Below are 22,632 nucleotides of genomic sequence, written 5' to 3'. Positions count from 1 at the left end.
TATGAATGACTCGATCGTGGATCTGCTTGATTCAAATTGGGCATGATATTCGATTCAGATGTTGTATGCCATGACATCTATATCTGCTTGCATGGGTTATGGGTTATATTGATGGAGGAAGTCTCGAAAGTGGCTTGACCACGTCTTGGAGGCTTTGCCTCAACTTATCGATATCTGAGCAACAATGCCGCAACTGTGGAGTGTAGGGTTTGGGTGGGTTGAGCTATTCCCACATGGAGTGTAGAAATGGTACGGTGGAGTGTAGCGGTTGGTTATAGGTCGGGTTGGGATTGCATTCACATTCGATTTTGATTACATTCGACATCGATTCGATTCTCACACCGATTCGATTCGATTCGATTCTAGTTCGATAATGTTTCTTATTCGTAATGGGTTAAAGCCCATCTGTATCGTTTATTTTATTGGGCTAAGGCCCAATTGATAATGGCCGTAAGTAAGGTCAGCCGACTTTTAATTCTTTTATATGACCGATGTTCCTTTTTATAGTAGGGATTTCACATCGAAGTTTTAGAAACTCACCCCGCTTATTAACCTTTCGTAATTTCCACCTTAGACGGATCGGAGTCATGCGAGGGCTCGGAGGAAGCCACACACACTGCTTATTTTATAGTTTTGATTATTACTTTTAAATGTTTTATGTGGGTTGTAGTAAAGCCGTTGTAATTTTCTGGATTTCAAATTTGAAATATTACTTATTGTTCTTATAATTGCTAGTATTAGAACACGGTTTTCCAAAGCAACTACTGTTGTTCAAAACATCACGTATCCGCAATTGTTTTTAAATCAAGCTTCCGCAACTACCAAGATTTTTACAAAGTTGTTAAGAATGTTATTCAGCTGAGGTTTCTAACAAGGTTTAAAAAGGGTATAAGTTTTTAATTAATTAAGAAGGGTTTTTAATGGAAACATGGTTTTCAAAAGACACTTCAAAGTGACATGCCAGATTTGAGCTAAACTTCCAGGCCGGGTTTGGGGTGTTACAATCCCATATAATTTCATTTTACAACCGAAATTACAAACACATTATTGTAATAGATTTCAAACTCCGCAAGAATAAGGCATTAACCACAAATGGACATATGATCAAAACATGAATCTTACATACCCTGTAATAACCATATCAAACAAATTTATATCAAATTTGAATTTAGCTAAACAACCTGCATTGCCAAATCACATATAATACATTGTCCAAATACAACCACCACGCTCACATATACTTTATCTATGCATATCATAGCCGAAACAACCATATATTCATCCAAATTCATTAACCATTTCCAAAACATAAAACACCTATCACAAACATCATTCATTCATAGCACTTAACACTATAACCAAAATGAATTTAAATCACAACCAAGCATAACCGAATTCAAACATAAAACATTAGCCATTTTCACATGGCTTAGATTACACACAACCAAAATCCAACATTTAAAAATGTAATCCAGCCTATACATGCCATAATTCGAGTTTAAGTTATAAAGGTACCAAAATAGTGGATAATGTGATAAACTTCGATGACAGTCCCCGAGCTCGTAGCTTGACTCCAAAATTTATAAAACAGAGTCAACATGTACACACGGAGTAAGCTATCATAGCTTAGTAAGTCAAAAGCAAATTAACAATCCAATGATATAATTAACTCATTTAAAACCAACCCGAATTACATCAACATAACCATTCTTAACCTCAAACTTACGAATTCCATAAATAAAACATTTCCATAGGCATTTTCCCACCTTGGCTGAATGCTCACATAGTCATTTTAACATCTTCTTAATCAACTTCCAAAGCCAAATAGTCATAATAAAACTTAGTCCATATACACTCAAGTACATAAGCTCATGTATCAAAACAATACTTCATTTACATATATTAATTATGTAACCGAATATACCTAATCATATATGCACATATTTAGGAATTATTTGTTTTATACAAGTTACTCATTCACAAAGCAGAATACACATACCACATACACATATATTCTTCTTTTACATCTTACAAGATTTTCAACAAATAACCAAGGTACTTACTTACCTTACCTCAAATAGGTTACAAGTAATTCATACCTAGCATATAACACGTTTTACACATTCAAACATAACTTATCTTTGCCCGATGAACCATTTGGTATTGGATAGGACACTCGGATAATCACACATATCATACAATGCCAACGTCCCAGACGTGGTCTTACATGTAGCCACATATCGATGCCACTGTTCTAGACAGAGTCTTATTCACAAACATATATCAGAGTCACATTTCGATGCCATGGTCTTACTCACACACATATATCGAAATCCTATGTCATGAAATATGTATCCTAACTATTCCTAAGGTTTATACGGGGCTTTTGGACGTCGTAACTCGGTCGAAACGAATGCATGAACATGGTGACCAAGCTTATACACATTTGGCAATAGCATATATAAATTCATATATTTCATTTCAGCATATATACTTAACATTTAATTAAAATTAAGTACGTCTATTTGCTTATAAACTTACCTCGGACGATATAAAATGGAATGGGACAGCTAGTCGACAACTTTCGTTTTCCCTCGATCCAAATTCTATTTCTTTGGTTCTTGATCTAAACATATTCAAATTAAGCTTATTCAAACATATTTTCATTCAATTTAGTCCAAAAACGTATAAATGGAAAATTACCATTTTACCTTTGACATTTACACTTTTTACAATTTAGTCCCTGTTGCACAAAACACAAAATATGCAAAATTTCCCTATATCCATGTTAGGCCGAATTTTACCCATGCTCATACAAGTCCATATATTTCATTTTATTCACATTTTAGTCCCTCAAATTATTATTTTTGCAATTTAGTCCTAATTACTCAAAATCATCAAAAACTCTAATACAAAACATGTTAATCTAAAACATATCTTCCATATTTCATCATCAAACAATAAAAATCACAAGCTCTCATCAATGGAATAACTCAAAATATTCACCAAAATAAAAAATTCAAGCATGGGTTTACTAGTACTCGAAGCAACGATCTCAAAAACGTAGAAATTATAAAAAATCGAGCTAAACACATACCTTGATTGAGCTTGAAAGTAGCCGAAGCCTAAGTTTCCTTTCTATTTTCTTTTGTTTAAGTTTTGGTCAAGAAGAAAGATATATGAAAGCTTATTTTAATCATGGTATATTATAACATATATGTTAACATATTATTTAATTTACCTAATTAAGCTTATTATATAATATAATTTCTTTATATTGGTTGTCTACAACCGTCCAAAATTTATTATGTTGGTCTAATTGCAACTTAAATGCCTCCCTTTAAAAAGACATCAACAATTTGGCCCTTTTACAATTAACCATCAATTTTTCATTTTACGCGATTAAGTCCTTTTATTTAATCGGGTACTTAAACGACAAAATTGAATCAAGAAAATTTCACTCACAAATTCACACATAATAAACACGAAAAATAATTTTAAAATATTTTCTAACTCGAATTCGTGGTCTCGAAACCACCGTTCCGATTAGGGTCTAAATCGGGCTGTTACATTACCAGTGGGATTGAAGTTTGTAGTGATGGCACTTGAGGTGGGTTGTCACTTTGTTGGAAATCGGGTTGTATTGTTTCGCTTTGTTCCTTCTCCAAATCTCATATTGATCTTCGGATAGATGATGATATGGATGGTTATTGATGATGTTTTACTAGGTTTTATGGTCATTTAAAAGCAAAATTACGTCACCAGTCCTAAGAGTTACTCTGACATCTGGTGCAAGGGAATGGGATTTCATGGTTGTTTATAGAGGATTTTAATAAGATCACTTTCACGTCTAAAAAGCAAGGTGGTAGATTGCGAGATGAATGCAGTATGGAGGCTTTTCATTCTACTTTGCAGGATTGTAATCTCTTCGATTTGCATTTTGTCGGTCAGTGGTACACTTGGGAGTGGGGAAGCTTTGTTCAGTGAGAGATAGGAAAAAGAGGTTTCCGTTACAACGTGGAATCAATTGTTTTCGAATTCTACGATTTTTCACCGGTTGCATTCTATTTCAGGCCATTGCCCATTGTTAATAGATAGGGGGACATATAAAATTCCTTTTTCGACTGTGAATGGGCACTTGATAGTACTAGAAAGAACATATGTTTTCTCCATACTTATTGGTTAATTTGTCCCTATTTAGTTATCTTTAGCACATATTCTAGCATTTTTAGTTCAACGAATTGCATTTTATAACTCAGTGGATATTAGCCTATTTATCCTTAATTTTGTCATGTTTTGGTACAGATGTCGTTGCGTGAGTATTTCCAGATTGCGCGTAGAATTGTCGCCGCACCTGACAGCTATCCGGATAAGAACAAAAATGTGTGAGCTGTCCAGTCTTGTATAACCAATTTGTACATACAGAGGCAGCATGATTCTAATGAAATGACACATGTGCTATTTTGAGAAATATGAATATTCATGTGAAAAGGAAAAAATGAGGCTTTTTTTGGGAGTATTATCTTCTTCAACCTATCTTTTGAAGCTTTTTGGTTATGGCGGCTTAAATCTCCTATTGGTGAACTGATGTGAAAGGGATACAAATCAGCTCCTGACGAAGAGCCCTGAATGCGACACAAGAGGGAATGGAGAGATTCAAGTTGAGATTGTCTAGAAATAGTATTCTCCACTTATTTCTTTTATATTTCTTTTCTAAATGATGGTGATTACTTTCTATTTCATGTTTGTACTGAAGTACACATGATTTCTGGGTTAAATGTTATTTTATTCAATCTTGCTTCTACTATTTAATCTTTAGGTTTGAATGCTTTTAGTATGGAAGTGTTATTGTGGTCACTGACACTGGAAAGTGCAACGACAATTCAAGCTAACAAGCATGACAAAAGAAGTTGCTTGAGGATTAGAGGAATTTAATCCACTTGATCTTAATAGTGTTCCATTGCCATCATCAGAAGGTGTGGTTAATGTGCATGTTTAAGTCTTAGATTAAATATAGAAGCTAAGCCTAGTAAGATATTCATTGCAATTTAATGCATCGACAATCACCTATCCTTTTATACCTTGTGAGCACTTAGTATTCTGTTGAATATTCACGTTGGGGATCCAGTTATCATTATCATATTTTATCTTATTATTTTCAAGTTATTGCTTCGACAACTACTCTTACAAATTGTCTTGTTTCTATCTATTTATTGCACTAAAATTGATACACAAAAGACAACAATCCTCGTGGGTTTGATATCTGAAAGACTCATATCTGTCTACTATACTTGTATCGTGTAACACCCCGAACTCGAGACCGTCGCTAGAGTCGAGCACGAGGTGTTAACGGACTTAATTCATTAATTAAACAGCTCAAACAATTTATTTTAGAACAAGCTAGCTAACTGCGTCACAGTTGCTTAAAAATTCATATATCGAGTTACGAAACTCGAAATCCAATTCCGTAAATTTTCCCTGAAACTAGACTCATATATCTATCAACTAAAGTTTTTCTAAAATTTTTGGTTGGGCCAACTAGTACAGTTTATTAGTTAAAGTCTCCCCTGTTTCAGGGTTCGACTACTCTGACCCCTGTGTATTATGAATTAAATATCTCCCTATACAGAGTTTCAATTATTATGCTGTTTGTTTCTCATAAAACTAGACTCAAGAGGAATCTGTACATGTAAAGCGTGACTTCTAATTATCTTTGTACAATTTTTGGTGAATTTCCAAAGTCAGAACAGGGGATCCAGAAATAGCTCTGGCCCTATTTCACAAAAATTTAAATATCTCATAAAATATAACTCATATACCTGTTTTTTTCCATCTATATGAAAATATAACTCATCAAGTTTTAATTCTATATCTCATTCACTATCTAAATCCATTTCTACTATTTTTAGTGATTTTCCAAATTCACGCCATTATTGCTATCTGATACTGTTTTAAAGCTAATTTCACCTTTTTCATGATTTCCATGGAATAACTAGCATTTAGGCATACATAACACCAAACATGTCCTTGATTAGCCATTCCAACAGCTAATCATTATCAAGCATTTACATACCATTCATCAGCCATATCATAAGATCATACACACAAAATGGCTACGATGCTATACATGCCATACTCAAAATGAAACGACTAGCTATACCAAAATAATCCTCGTGATAGTGTGCTCAGACCTCCGACGTACTTTACGATCCCCGAGTTAGCTTGAAAAAACTATAAAAAGAAGGAAAATAAAGGGGTAAGCATTAAGCTTAGTAAGTTTGCATGCAAACTTACAACAACATTCATAAGAATTATCTTACTACTTGGCGTGATACTACTTAATGCAACTTCATTAATTATCATAGACATATTTTAAACTTCTTCACTTACTCACTTAATTAAATACTTAATTACTTAATCAAATTTATTAATACATTTTACTTACCTTTTTCCTTATCAAGCGTACATGAACATTATGTACTTACCTTTGCTCTTCTAGTATGAACTTGTCTTACCTTTTTAGCATAACTCTTCTTACCTTACCTTACCTTGATATTCTCTTTAAATTTCCCGTTGAACCACTTGGAATACTAAGGATACTCGGGTACCTTACCATTGCCATGACTTGTCATGGTCTTACGTGGTATCCATTTGAAACTTACCATTGCCATGTCTTGACATGGTCTTACATGGTATCCATGCCTTATGAACTCACCAATGCCATGCCTTGGCATGGTCTTACATGGGACCTTTGCCTTATAGTAACTTATCAATGCCATGTCTTGACATGGTCTTACATGATTTCCTTGCCTTAGAAACCTTACCAATTGCCATGCCTTGGCATGGTCTTACATGGTATCCTTAAACCCTAATGTCATGACATTTGTATCCTACACATTCCTAAGGTTCAATCGGGACTTTCTCCGTCAATTCATGTGACAGCCCAAAATAGACCCTAGCCGGAATGTGGTTTCGGGACCACAAAACCGAGGCATAAAAATAATTAAAAATTTATTTTGATACCTATAATATGTGTGTGCTCATGTATGACATTTTATGATGATTGATTTAGTGTTATAAAGGTGAATTTCACTAGAAAGGACTTGTGTGAGAAAACTTAGAAATGAGATAGGCAAATGTTGAAGTGGCCTATTGATGCACACTAGGAAATATTGTCCTTGCATGTCAAATTCCCCCAAATTTGACTATAATGGCCGGCCAAGGTGGGTATGATGGGCAAGGGAAAACATGTTTCCAACATGTTTGGCTAGTGAGTCATGTAGGAAGTATTATAATAAAATAAGCATAAAAAATGAAAAAAAAAGAGAATGATGAGCTTGGATGCCCCCTTGCCGTGAGTTGAGAAAGAAGGAAGAAAAAAATTTGTTGTGTTCATCCATTTTCACTTCTTGGCCGAAAATACTAAGGAAAAAGGGGGAGGATTTTTGCTTCATGCTTGGTTTAGAAGAGATCTAGAAGGAGATTTGGCTAAATTGGCATCAAGATTAAGGTATGTATGAGGTTGTGTTAGGAGTTTCATGCATGTTTTGGTTGCTAACTTGATGTGCATGTTAGCCATGGCTCAAATCTTTGTTATGCCATGGAAATGGTATTTGGCCAAAGTTGTTATGGTGATAAAGCCATTGCATGCAATGATGGATTGTCTACTCTTGAGTAAGATTTTGAGTTTTCTTTTTGTGTTTAACCATGTTGAAGTTGAAAGGAGCATGATTGTCATATTCGGCCATGATGCATTCATGAGCATGGTTCATGCTTCTTGCATGTTAGTTAAAATTTGTATTTTGGATGGCTATGGACACCTTGAAATTCGGCCATGCTCATATATGTATATATATGTTTGCACATGATGTTTTGACTATGAAGTAAGTGATGAATACGTTTGTTTAAAGAAGAAGATGTTGAAGAATGCTTGTGAAATTGCAAGCACATTCGCCTAGCACACATATGAGTGCTTGATGTTATATTATAAGTTTTGAGCTACAATATGCAAAGCATTAACTAGTAAAATGCATGCTGTTTTTGTGTGGTATTAAGTGCATAATTGGCCTCAACATGGACATGTATATTCGCCTAAGGTAGCCTATTGATGGCCTTAGCTTTTCCTTGAGGCTCGAATGAATTGTATTGAATTGCTTGATGTAGTATAAAATGTGCATGACCATTGTGTATTCAAGCTAAAGAGTGGCCATATGACCATTTAAACTCCTTGTCATATTCGCCATAAGCTAGCACAATGAGGTTTTAATAAATTGAATTTGTTTGAATTAGCTCAAGAGCTAAGAGGGCCACAATTGGACAAGGGAAGGAAAAAGTGATCGAATAGCCGTAAAAGCCGCTCGACAACATCCGAGGTAAGTCCTCAAGAAGTGACCTTAATTGAATTATGTGGAATGAAATATGGATGTATTGATTATTGATTTATGTGTGTATGAGTATTCAATGATACCCGGCTAAGTCCCGAAGGCGATTATGCTAATGATTATAATTGTGTTTGAGCCTTAGTAACGAAAATGAAATATGTATGTCCAATGATTATTGATGTATGTGTGCATGAGAAATTGAATGATATCCGGCTAAGCCTCAAGACAATTATGCTGGAAATTACATCCGGTTAAGACCAAGGCAATTGTGCTAGTGGCTACATCCGGCTAAGACCAAGGCATTCGTCTGAAGTCATTCTATCCGGCTAAGACCAAGGCATTTGAGCACATGGTTATATCCGGTTATATTCCAAAGAATCTTGGGCTGGAGGTGAGTGTTGGTTGCTGTAATAAATTCAATTAGTACACTCGAAAAGCCCAAAGAATAAGGCACGTTTATATGTGCATTGAAAGTCGACATGTTTGAGCAACATTCGCTCAATCGACTAATGAATTTCAGTTATTGAATTGATTGATACTTTGTGAAAGTATATAATGATGAAGTGTGAAGTAAGAATGTGTATTAATGAAATGATGCATTTGGCTATGTGAATGTATTGCTGTAATTAGAGTTGATTATATTCCTTGAGACTTACTAAGCATAAAAATGCTTACCCGTTACTTTGGCTCTCTGTTTTATAGATTTCGCCGATAGCAATCGGATTCGGGATCAATAAAGTCAAGTCATCCACACTATCAACGCCTCTATTTTGGTATAAATTTTGGTTGAACTTTGAAATGGCATGTATAGGACTACCCCTTGTTGGTTTGAAAATGTGGTGATGTATATGTATACGCCATGCGAAAATGGCTCGTAAAAGGAAGCATGATCTTAGACTATTTGTGGTTTGTATGTATATATATGGTGTCATGATGTGATTATGGATTGGAAACGGAGTGTTGGTCACATGATCAGCCATTGGTATGGTTAAAATGATCATATATGAACCTATGTATGGCAAGGCTAGTTGGTTCATGGAGACTACAAAATAGGTAAGACCTACCTTAAAAACAGATGCTGCCAGCTGCAGTGACATGAATGTGAAAAATCACCAAAATTTGTAGGAATGGTATTAAATAGTGAATAAGCTATTTAAATGAACCTTGATGAGTCTATTTTCATATGGAAGAAACGAAATGGTCATAGGAGTTACATGTTAAGAGATATTAAGGCTATTGTGAGACAGGGCCAGAACGGTTTCTGGGTCCCCTGTCGCAAATTTAAAAATTTACTATAAATTATCCAGAAATAATTAGGAGTCATGCCTTATATGTACAGATTCCATTTTGAGTATAGTTTCATTAGAAACAAATGGAACCAGTATTAAAGCCCTGTACAGAGAGATATTCAAGTTATAACGCTCGAAGGTCAGAGCAGTCGATCCCTGTAACATGGGTGGCTTTAACTAATAAACTGTACCAATTGGCCCGACCAAAAATTCTAGAAATAAATCCATGGATGGATATATGAGTCTAAATTCAGGGAAAATTTACGAAACCAGTTTCCGAGTTTTGAAACTCGAGATATGATTTTTAAGGTGACAGTGACGTAGTTTTCCAGCCTGACTGGAAATGTCAAATTGGTGGGCAAAACATGTGAACTTGGCTTGTTAACCCCTCGTGTCCGACACCGGCGATGGTCTCGGGTTCGGGTGTTACAATTTTATTGGTATCGAGCCACGGTTTAGTCGATTCTAGGACTACCGTAATGTGTTTGGGGTCTAGCTATACATGCCATTAAATGATGAATCGATAGTATGGTGATTTCGACAATTTGACTTTGTGTTTGTTTATAGCAATGGGTCCCGATCCCAAATGAAGCGATAGGCGATGATGTGGAGAGTGTGGCGCTGCTCCCGCGCAAGGGACAGCACCATGGACTCTCAACCTATGGCCAGCAATCCGAATGATGAGGCTAGGCAAGCCTTTTATAGTGTGATGAACGAATGGTTTAATCAATACATTCGAACTAACACTACTGTTCCACAACCTCCATTCCCGACAAATGCAACCCCAAGACCTACAATACCTCCGGTGATCGACCAAATAAGGTCAAGTAAGCCCCAATCGATAGGATTCAAAACATGGGGCCACTGAATTTAAGGCTACGGATGATGATGATGCCGAGCGAGCTGAGTTTTGGTTGGATAACACTATCCGGTGCTTGATGAGCTATCCTGTACACCGATGAGTGCTTAAAGTGTACCATCTCCTTGCTACGCGAGTCCGCCTACTATTGGTGGAGTACTCGACTTGTGGTGCCTAGAGAGCAAGTGACTTGGGAATTCTTTCAAACCGAGTTCAAAAAGTATATCATCAGAGATTCATCGACCAAAAGCGAGGGAATTTCTTGATCTTAAGCAAGGTTCTATGTCCGTTATCGACTACGAACGAAAGTTTGTGAGGCTTAGCCAGATGCTGCGAGAATGCATTTCGTCCGAAGCTATTATGTGTAAACGCTTGAGGATGGGCTGAATGATGATATAAGGATGTTTGTTGGCATTCTCGAGATACGAGTTCGTAGTACTTGTTGAGCGAGCTTGTAAAGTCAAGAGCTTAGAAAGGAGAAACAAAAAGCTGATGTGGGAACCGGAGAATTCGAAGAGGTCCTCGGAAAGTCTCTTCAACAAGCATCAAGAGATTTCGAGATGATGTGAGCCGGTCTAGAGGCGTTTGGGCTTTTCTAGACGAGGACGCGATCGACCCCGTGACCATACGAGTCACTTCGATCGCCATGGTGGAAATGATCGCCGAGAGAGGGCGAGTGTCTACATTGTGGCAAATGGCATTCGGGAGCTGTTGGTTTCGTGATCACTCTGTTATAAGTGTGGATCGGCCGACCACTTTATGAAGGATTGCCCGAGGATGCATGAATGAATGTAAGTCGAGTGCAAACCCGGTGCTACCATCGCCGAGGTAGGCCACCTAGAAATATGGGCAATGTCGATGGCGGTCGAGAGGATCTAGAGATGCTACCATCAGATCTGAGGCTCGTTCTCCTGCTAGGACTTATGCCATACGAGCACGCGAGGATGCTGCCTCTCCAGATGTTATTACCGGTACTTTCACTCTTTTCAATACAAATGTGATTGCCTTGATTGACCCTGGTTCTACTCATTCATATATATGTGAAACCTTAGCATCCAGTAAGACTTTGCCTATTGGTCTACTGAGTTTGTAATTCGGGTGTCAAACCCCTTGGGTCATTACGTGCTTGTCAACAAAGTGTGCAAGAAAAGTCCCCTAGTGTTCCGAGGTTCTTGTTTTCCGGCGGACTTGATGCTTTTGCCGTTCGATGAGTTCGACGTTATTCTTGGTTTGGATTGGTTGACCATGCACGATGCGGTTGTAAATTGCAAGAGCAAGACTATCGATTTGAGGTGCGCGAATAATGAAATAATTCGGGTTGAGTCTACGGACTTAAAGGGGTTGCCAGCTGTAATATCAGCAATGTTGGCCCGAAAATATGTAAGAAAAGGGTGCGAAGCGTACCTTGCGTACGTGCTCGATGACAAGGAATCGGAAAAGAAACCCGAATCTGTGTCAGTGGTTTGTGAATACCCGGATGTTTTCCCTGAAGAATTGCCGGGTTTACCACCTGTTCGAGAAATAGAATTTGGCATCGAATTGGTGCCTGGTACCACTCCAATTTCGATAGTTCCGTATCGTATGGCACCAACGGAATTAAAGGAGTTGAAAGCTCAGTTGCAAGAATTGGTGGATAGAGGTTTTGCTCGTCCGAGTTGTTCGCCTTGGGGTGCGCCAGTGTTGTTTGTGAAAAAGAAGGATGGAACCATGCGGTACGTGATCGACTATCGTCGACAATAAAGCGACGATAAAAACAAATATCCGTTACCACGTATCGATGACTTGTTCGATCAACTCAAGGAGCCTCGGTGTTCTCGAAAATAGATTTGAGATCGGGCTATTATCAATTGCGAATCCGAGATTCGGACGTACCCAAGACCGCCTTCGAAACAAGATATGGTCACTATGAGTTCCTAGTGATGCCGTTTGGGCTCACTAATGCCCTCGCAAATTTATGGATTTAATGAATCGGATCTTCGACCATATTTGGATCGATTCATAGTCGTGTTCATTGATGACATCTTGGTCTATTCAAGAAATGAGACCGAACATGTTGAACACCGCGGTTAGTGCTGCAAATTTTACGGGATAAGCAATTATATGCTAAGTTCAAGCAAGTGTGAGTTCGGTTAAGAGAGGTTAGCTTCTTGGGTCATGTGGTATCTCGATCGGGTATTCGAGTCGACTGAAATAAAATTTCAGCCATACTTAATTGGAAGCCTCCGAGAAATATTACTGAGGTTCGGAGCTTTTTAGGGCTTGCCGGTTATTACCGACGATTTGTAAAAGGCTTCTCAACGATAGCCACGCCGATGACGAAGCTACTCCAAAAGGATGTTAAGTTCGAATGGATGGAGAAATGCCAAAAAAGTTTCGATCAACTGAAAACTTATTTGACTGAAGCCCCAATTCTAGTGCAACCCGAGTCCGGCAAAGAGTTTGTCATCTATAGCGACGCCTCCCTACTTGGGTTAGGTTGTGTATTGATGCAAGAAGGTCGAGTTGTGGCCTATGCGTCGAGGCAATTAAAGCCACATGAGAAAAATTATCCGACTCATGATCTCGAATTGGCCGCCATCGTGTTTGCCTTAAAGATATGGCGACATTACTTATTTGGTGAAAGGTGCCATGTGTACTCGGATCACAAAAGTCTCAAATATTTGATGACCCAAAGAGACTTAAATCTGCGACAAAGACGTTGGCTCGAGCTGTTAAAGGATTATGAGCTGATCATTGACTATCACCCGGAAAGGAGAATGTGGTTGCGGATGCCTTGAGTCGTAAATCATTATTCGCTTACGAGCGATGAACGTGCACTTGTCTGCTCGATCCGACATCGTATTAGTAGCTGAATTGAAAGCCAAACCACCGTTGATACATCAAATTCGAGAAGCTCGAGAAAGTCGACGACGAGTTGGTACGCAAAACGGGCCGAGTGTGTGCCGAACAAGAACTCGAAATTTCAAATCGATGATGACGATTGTTTGAGGTTCAAAAGTCGTCTGTGTGTTCCAAAGAATTTGGAACTCATTTCGATAATTCTGAATGAAGCCCATTGTAGCCGAATGGCAATCCACCCGGGGAGTACGAAGATGTACAATGATTTGAAACGTCGGTTTTGGTGGCATGGTATGAAGCGAGACATCTCGACTTTGTTTGAGATGTTTAATATGTCAACAAGTGAAAGCGAACATCGTGCCTTCGAGATTACTTCACCAATCATGATACCCGAGTGGAAATGGGATCGAGTCACAATGGACTTTGTATCCGGACTGCCATTGTCAGCAAGTAAGAAGGATGCGGTTTGGGTCGTGGTAGATCGATTGACTAAGTCGGCCCACTTTGTCCCCGTACGTATGGATTTTTCAATGGACAAATTAGCCGAATTGTACGTTTCTCAGATTGTGAGATTACACGGGGTGCCTATTTCTATCGTGTCGGATAGAGATCCGAGATTTACCTCGCGATTTTGGAAAAAGTTGCAAGAAGCTTTGGGTACCAAGTTGCATTTCAAACCGCCTTTCACCCCCAAACCGATGGTCAATCCGAGCGGATAATTCAGATATTTGAGGATATGTTAAGATGTTGCGTCCTCGAGTTTAGTGGTTCATGGGAACGGTATTTGCCGTTGATTGAATTCGCTTACAACAACAACTTTCAATCAAGTATTAAGATGGCACCCTACGAGGCCTTATGCGATCGTAAATGCCGTACACCATTGTTTTGGACCGAGCTCGGTGAAAGCAAGATTTTCGGGTGGATTTGATTAGGGATGCTGAATGAAAGTGAAAGTAATCCGTGAAAGTCTGAAGATAGCCTCCGATCATCAGAAGTCGTACGCGGATCTGAAGCGTAAGGATATCGAGTATCAGGTGGGTGATAAAGTGTTTCTCAAGGTATCGCCTTGGAAAAAGATACTCAGATTCGGCCGTAAGGGCAAGTTGAGCCCGATGTTCATTGGGCCATATGAGATATCCGAGCGAGTCGGTCCAGTGGCATATCATTTGATTTTGCCCCCCTGAACTCGAAAGGGTTCACGATGTCTTTCATGTTTCGATGCTTCGACGCTATAGATCCGATCCATCGCACGTGATTAGTCCATCAGAAATTGAAATTCAAGCTAATATGAGTTATGAGGAAGAACCGATTCGTATCCTATCACGAGAAGTGAAAGAGTTACGAAACAAGCGGGTTCCGCTAGTGAAAGTGCTATGGCTCAAGCACGGGATAGAAGAAGCTACTTGGGAGACCGAGAACTCTATGAAAGAGCGATATCCAAACCTATTTACCGGTAAGATTTTCGAGGACGAAAATTTCTTAAGTGGGGGAGAGTTGTGACAGCCCAAAATAGACCCTAGCCGGAATGTGGTTTCGGGACCACAAAACCGAGGCATAAAAATAATTAAAAATTTATTTTGATACCTATAATATGTGTGTGCTCATGTATAACATTTTATTATGATTGATTTAGTGTTATAAAGGTGAATTTCACTAGAAAGGACTTGTGTGAGAAAACTTAGAAATGAGATAGGCAAATGTTGAAGTGGCCTATTGATGCACACTAGGAAATATTGTCCTTGCATGTCAAATTCCCCCAAATTTGACTATAATGGCCGGCCAAGGTGGGTATGATGGGCAAGGGAAAACATGTTTCCAACATGTTTGGCTAGTGAGTCATGTAGGAAGTATTATAACAAAAATAAGCATAAAAAAATGAAAAAAAAAGAGAATGATGAGCTTGGATGCCCCCTTGCCGTGAGTTGAGAAAGAAGGAAGAAAAAAAAATTTGTTGTGTTCATCCATTTTCACTTCTTGGCCGAAAATACTAAGGAAAAAGGGGGAGGATTTTTGCTTCATGCTTGGTTTAGAAGAGATCTAGAAGGAGATTTGGCTAAATTGGCATCAAGATTAAGGTATGTATGAGGTTGTGTTAGGAGTTTCATGCATGTTTTGGTTGCTAACTTGATGTGCATGTTAGCCATGGCTCAAATCTTTGTTATGCTATGGAAATGGTATTTGGCCAAAGTTGTTATGGTGATAAAGCCATTGCATGCTAAGTGTGAAGCTTGATGATGATGCATGCAATGATGGATTGTCTACTCTTGAGTAAGATTTTGAGTTTTCTTTTTGTGTTTAACCATGATTGAAGTTGAAAGGAGCATGATTGTCATATTCGGCCATGATGCATTCATGAGCATGGTTCATGCTTCTTGCATGTTAGTTAAAATTTGTATTTTGGATGGCTATGGACACCTTGAAATTCGGCCATGCTCATATATGTATATATATGTTTGCACATGATGTTTTGACTATGAAGTAAGTGATGAATATGTTTGTTTAAAGAAGAAGATGTTGAAGAATGCTTGTGAAATTGCAAGCACATTCGGCCTAGCACACATATGAGTGCTTGATGTTATATTATAAGTTTTGAGCTACAATATGCAAAGCATTAACTAGTAAAATGCATGCTGTTTTTGTGTGGTATTAAGTGCATAATTGGCCTCAACATGGACATGTGTATTCGGCCTAAGGTAGCCTATTGATGGCCTTAGCTTTTCCTTGAGGCTCGAATGAATTGTATTGAATTGCTTGATGTAGTATAAAATGTGCATGACCATTGTGTATTCAAGCTAAAGAGTGGCCATATGACCATTTAAACTCCTTGTCATATTCGGCCATAAGCTAGCACAATGAGGTTTTAATAAATTGAATTTGTTTGAATAGCCGTAAAAGCCGTTCGACAACATCCGAGGTAAGTCCTCAAGAAGTGACCTTAATTGAATTATGTGGAATGAAATATGGATGTATTGATTATTGATTTATGTGTGTATGAGTATTCGAATGATACCCGGGCTAAGTCCCGAAGGCGATTATGCTAATGATTATAATTGTGTTTGAGCCTTAGTAACGAAAATGAAATATGTATGTCCAATGATTATTGATGTATGTGTGCATGAGAAATTGAATGATATCCGGGCTAAGCCCCGAAGACAATTATGCTGGAAATTACATCCGGTTAAGACCGAAGGCAATTGTGCTAGTGGCTACATCCGGCTAAGACCAAGGCATTCGTCGAGTCATTCTATCCGGGCTAAGACCAGAAGGCATTTGAGCACATGGTTATATCCGGTTATATTCCAAAGAATCTTGGGCTGGAGGTGAGTGTTGGTTGCTGTAATAAATTCAATTAGTACACTCGAAAAGCCCAAAGAATAAGGCACGTTTATATGTGCATTGGAAAGTCGACATGTTTGAGCAACATTCGCTCAATCGACTAATGAATTTCAGTTATTGAATTGATTGATACTTTGTGAAAGTATATAATGATGAAGTGTGAAGTAAGAATGTGTATTAATGAAATGATGCATTTGGCTATGTGAATGTATTGCTGTAATTAGAGTTGATTATATTCCTTGAGACTTACTAAGCATAAAAATGCTTACCCCGTTACTTTGGCTCTCTGTTTTATAGATTTCGCTCGATAGCAATCGGATTCGGGATCAATAAAGTCAAGTCATCCACACTATCAACGCCTCTATTTTGGTATAAATTTTGGTTGAACTTTGAAATGGCATGTATAGGACTACCCTTGTTGGTTTGAAAATGTGGTGATGTATATGTATACGGCCATGCGAAAATGGCTCGTAAAAGGAAGCATGATCTTAGACTATTTGTGGTTTGTATGTATATATATGGTGTCATGATGTGATTATGGATTGGAAACGGGAGTGTTGGTCACATGATCAGCCATTGGTATGGTTAAAATGATCATATATGAACCTATGTATGGCAAGGCTAGTTGGTTCATGGAGACTACAAAATAGGTAAGACCTACCTTAAAAACAGATGCTGCCAGCTGCAGTGACGTGAATGTGAAAAATCACCAAAATTTGTAGGAATGGTATTAAATAGTGAATAAGCTATTTAAATGAACCTTGATGAGTCTATTTTCATATGGAAGAAACGAAATGGTCATAGGAGTTACATGTTAAGAGATATTAAGGCTATTGTGAGACAGGGCCAGAACGGTTTCTGGGTCCCCTGTCGTAAATTTAAAAATTTACTATAAATTATCCAGAAAGAATTAGGAGTCATTCATTATATGTACAGATTCCATTTTGAGTCTAGTTTCATTATAAACAAACGGCACCAGTATTAAAGCCCTGTACAGAGAGATATTCAAGTTATAACGCGCGAAGGTCAGAGCAATCGATCCCTGTAACATGGGTGACTTTAACTAATAAACTGTACCAATTGGCCCAACCAAAAATTCTAGAAATAAATCCATGGATGGATATATGAGTCTAAATTCAGGGAAAATTTACGAAACCAGTTTCCGAGTTTTGAAACTCGAGATATGATTTTTAAGGCGACAGTGATGCAGTTTTCCAGCCTGACTGGAAATGTCAAATTGGTGGGCAAAACATGTGAACTTGGCTTGTTAACCCCTCGTGTCCGACACCGTCGATGGTCTCGGGTTCGGGGTGTTACAATTCATGCTTGAGTCTTCTTTGAATAATTTCATAAAATAAATATACACATGCTGGAAATTAACAAAATTAACATAAAATAATAGAATATTGCATTTATTTACTGCAAACTTACCTCGAAAAAAATACGATCAACTATATCGATTTGGTCTACTATCTTTTTCTTTCCCCAGTCTAACTCCGGATTTTGTTCTTCTTGATCTATAATAAAAAAATTTAGCTTATTTAATACTCACATTTATTAAAACAGTCCTTGGCCCAAACTTTAGAAAAATTACATTTTTGCCCCTAAACTTTTACATATTTACATTTTTTCCCCAAGGCTCGGAATTTAAACTTCATCCTATTTTCTTATGTTTTATGATATGCTGATCATTTTTCCCTTCTATGACAACATCAAATTCTCACTCTAACATGTACTTATGACTATTAGGTATTTTTACCGATTAAGCCCTTTTACTCGTTTTCACTTAAAACCGAATAGCACAAGTTGTCTAAAATAATTTAAAACCTCATATTATATCATAAAACACCAAAATACACAAATTTCACGTATGGGTATTTTTCCAAATATGAACCCTAGGTTGAATTATTGCTAGAATAAGCTTAATCAAGTTACTCGGACTCCAAAAACATAAAGAACATTAAAACGGGGCTTGGAATCACTTACTATGGAGCTTGGAAGCTTGGAACAAACCCTAACTATGGAGAAGACTTGAAATTTAGGCCTAATGAAGAATATGGACAAAAATTGGCTTTTAATTTTGTTTTTAATTCATTTTAATAACTAAATGACCAAAATGCCCTTAATTAAAAACTATGGTGTTTTATTTTCCGTTAGGTATTTTTGTCCAAACTAGTATAATGGTCTAATTACTATCCAAGGTCCTCCACTTAAAAACCCATTACTCACAAGTACTTAATACCTTTGTGAACTAGAACACACATTTTACAACTTTTACAATATAGTCCTAAATATCAAATTGGACCCTCTATCGATAAAATTTCTAAATGAAATTTTCACACAATCATGCAATCATGCCATAGACCTTAAAATGATAATAAAATAAATTTTTCTACCTCAGATTTATGTTACATATCGGCAGTGTACGCTTGCACATTATTACTGTGACGTTAAATAGCCGATTATGTTTTGGCCCCGTTGTCGGGAATGTCATTTGTTTGATATTTATTTTTGTTTTTACGCTTTTTTTTATTATATAATATTTAGTTGCTACTAACTTGTTTTCTTTTCTCACTATTTTTTCACATTTTATTTTAGGTTTTTGATGACCCAAAGCATTTCAGAGTTTATTGCCGATTTTTGATCTAGAAATTGAAAGAACCATTCGGAGGAAATTTCAAGAATAAAGGAATATGGCTTTATCAAGAAACAATGAAGCCATACCATAGGTGCAACACCAAAATGCTAATGACCCACCGTTGCTACAAGACGCTCAAATACAAAATAGGACTATACAAGACTTTATAGTACTTGTCTTGGATGACTTACAACCGAAAGTTGTTAGGCCAGCAATCCAAGCTGGAATTTTGAACTCAAGCCAATACTGTTTCAAATGTTGAATTTTATTGGGCAATATGCTGGACTGCCATATAAAGATGCACCAGAACATCTTAAATCATTTTTATTGATTTGTGTTTCCTTTAGTCAACAAGACATTCCTGATGATGCTTTGAGGATGCAATTATTTCCTTATTCCTTGCAAGGAAAAGCTCATACTTAGTTCCTTGGGCTACCTGTCAGATCAATTACTTCTTAGAATGCACTAGCAACATAGTTCGTTTTGTGCTTTAACCTGCCGACAATGAATGCTTGTCTTTGAAATGATATTACAACTTATCATTAGTTGGATGATGAAACTCTTCACTCTACATGGGAATGTTATAAATCTTTGCTTTAACATTGCCCTATGCACGTCATTCGATAGGAAACACAAATTGAAATTTTCTATAATGGGCTAAATTCACACATGAGGAATCTTGTTGACGCATCAGCCAATGGTCCTTTTCTAGATTGTACTTATAATGATGTTGTTGGAATTCTTGAGAGAATTGCTCAGAATGATTATCAATATCCTATCTCTAGAACTGCACAAGCAAAAGCTACTTTGGGAGTTTTTGAATTGGACGCAATATCTGTAGTTAGTTCTCAAGTTTCTTCTCTTGCAAATATGATAAAAATATGCAAAGGACTAGTGATGTTGCACCTATACAAGTCACTCAACAAGTTGATGTTCCTACCTTTTGTTGTGAGATTTGCAGTGGCAACCATAGCTATGAAGATTGTCCATAACATGCAAAGAATGCCTTTTATGTCAATAACATCTACAACAATTCTTATGGAAACTCTTATAATAATTCTGCACGCAACCAACAATCTTAGGAAACTCAGACTACTGGACAAAATGCTATGACATTCTGATTTGGAAATATATCTACTCAATGCAATTATAATCCAAGACATGAGAATTACAATCAACAACAGAAAAACTACAACCAGCACACTCAAATGCATCCACAACAAAGCTAGATGCATACACACCAGGATCAGATGCAGGCACAACACTCTTCAATGCCAAATTAGCATGTTCAAAGACATCGACAGCAATAGTACATCCAAGCTTCTCCTTTTGACCCGATAGCAATTCTTGAGGCTTTAATGTGGGAGCATATTACTCACACAGAAGCTTTTGTTGAAGGGAATTCATCTTCTATTCGAGAATTGGAAGCACAATTAAGACAACTTGCTTCGAATTTGAATACTCGGCCACCAGGCACACTACCTAGTGACACGAAAAATCCCAATTTGAGGGGGAAATACCACTGTAAGGCTATTACTCTTAGGAGTGGTAAACAAACTGGTGAACCGACTATAGACTCTACTGTAGCACCTCAAGATGCTAGTAAAGTGATCCCTGGTGAGGAGGTTGAATCTGAAGAGCTTGTCAATGTACCAGATAAAGAAGTTCCACAAATTTTCACTCATATGCCTAATGTATGACCCTCAAAACTGTCGACACAATGAAAGGTGTTGGCACAATAAGAAGTATCTCAACCTTTACCTTTTCCATAAAGATTCAGGGAGAATGAGCAGGATAAGCAGTACCAATAGTTCCTAAACATATTGAAGCAACTTAAGTTCAATATTCCTTTAGTACATGCTCTTGTGCAAATTCTAAATTATGGGAAATTTATGAAGGAACTCTTGTCCAAGAAGAAGAAGCTTAGTGATATTGAAACTATTGCACACACAGAAGGCTATAGTGTTATTTTGACAAATAAGTTGTCCCTCAAAATGAAAGATCCTAGGAGCTTTACTATCCCATGTTCAATTGGCAACCATTATTTGGGCAGGGATTTATGTGACTTGGGAGCTAGCATCAACCTAATGCCACTATCTACTTTCAAAAAGTTGGGAATTAGTCACATAAAACCTACTACAGTGACAGTGCAATTAGCAGATCGATCCTTGGCTCAACCTAAAGGGAAAATCAAAGACATCTTAGTTCGTGTGGATAAATTCATTTTTCTGGCTGATTTTATCATACTTGATTGTAAGGTAGACAAGGAGGTTCCCATAATCTTGAGACGACTATTTTTATCCACAGGACAAACTCTTATTGATGTTACATAGGTGAACTGTCCATGCGACTTAATGATTAGCATATTACCTTTAGTGTTTTCGAATCTATTCAATGCAAGGATAAAGAAGAATGCTATACTGTCGATATGCTAGATGATCTAATTGAGGAAGAATTCAATGACCAAACCACAATACTTTCTGAGAGTTTGCAGTGACATTTGATGATGAATTCTTAGATGATTGTGATAGCATGGTTGAAGTTAACAATATTATGCTCAAGCATGGATGACATATTGAGTCCTTAGACTTAGCCAACATAATAACTATAATTTTGAAGCCATTTATTGATGAAACTCATACTCTGGAATTCAAACCACTACCTACTCATCTTAAATACGTTTCTCTTGGTGCCAACAATACTCTTCCAATTATTATCTTTGCAACACTAGATGTAACTCAAGAAGAGAAATTGGTCCATATTCTTAAGCAACATAAACGAGCTATTACTTGGAGTATTACCGATAGTTGGGGCATTAGTCCATCTTTTTGCATGAACAAGATCAAGTTGGAAGATGAAGTTAAACAATCGATTGAGCAACAAAGAAGATTAAACAAGAAGGTCAAGGAAGTTGTTAAGAAAGAAATTATAAAATGACTTGATGCTAGAATTATTTAACCTATTTCTGATAGCAATTGGGTAAGTCCAGTGCAATGTGTTCTTAAAATGAGTGGCATCACTGTGGTTAGCAATGACAAAAATGAATTATGTTCCTACACGCATTCCTACAAGATGGCGGGTCTGTATGGATTATCACAAACTTAATGCTGCCGCAAGGAAGGACCACTTCCTACGTCCTTTCATTGACCAAATGTTGGACAAGCTTGTTGGAAGAGCCTATTACTACTTCTTAGATGGCTATTCTAGGTACAATCAAATTGCTATTGCACCGGAGGATAAGGAGAAAATAATTTTTACATGTCCCATTGGTACTTTTGCTTTTCACTGTAT

General features: G+C 37.3%; 1 protein-coding gene across 1 annotated transcript; it reads left to right on the top strand.

Annotated features, from left to right (window-relative positions):
- The first annotated feature begins 20,699 nt into the window (after positions 1-20,699).
- Positions 20,700-21,674, top strand: LOC108479010 (uncharacterized). Its single transcript, XM_017781450.1, has 2 exons — positions 20,700-21,035; positions 21,240-21,674. The coding sequence occupies exons 1-2, from the start codon at positions 20,700-20,702 to the stop codon at positions 21,672-21,674; spliced, it is 771 nt and encodes a 256-aa protein (XP_017636939.1).
- Positions 21,675-22,632: the final 958 nt, after the last annotated feature.

This window comes from Gossypium arboreum, chromosome 7 (genome assembly GCF_025698485.1).
Source record: "Gossypium arboreum isolate Shixiya-1 chromosome 7, ASM2569848v2, whole genome shotgun sequence".
In the NCBI taxonomy this organism is placed as follows: Eukaryota; Viridiplantae; Streptophyta; class Magnoliopsida; order Malvales; family Malvaceae; genus Gossypium; species Gossypium arboreum.
The sequence above is the reverse complement of the archived record's forward strand: the minus strand, read 5'-3'. Positions and strand labels throughout refer to the sequence as shown.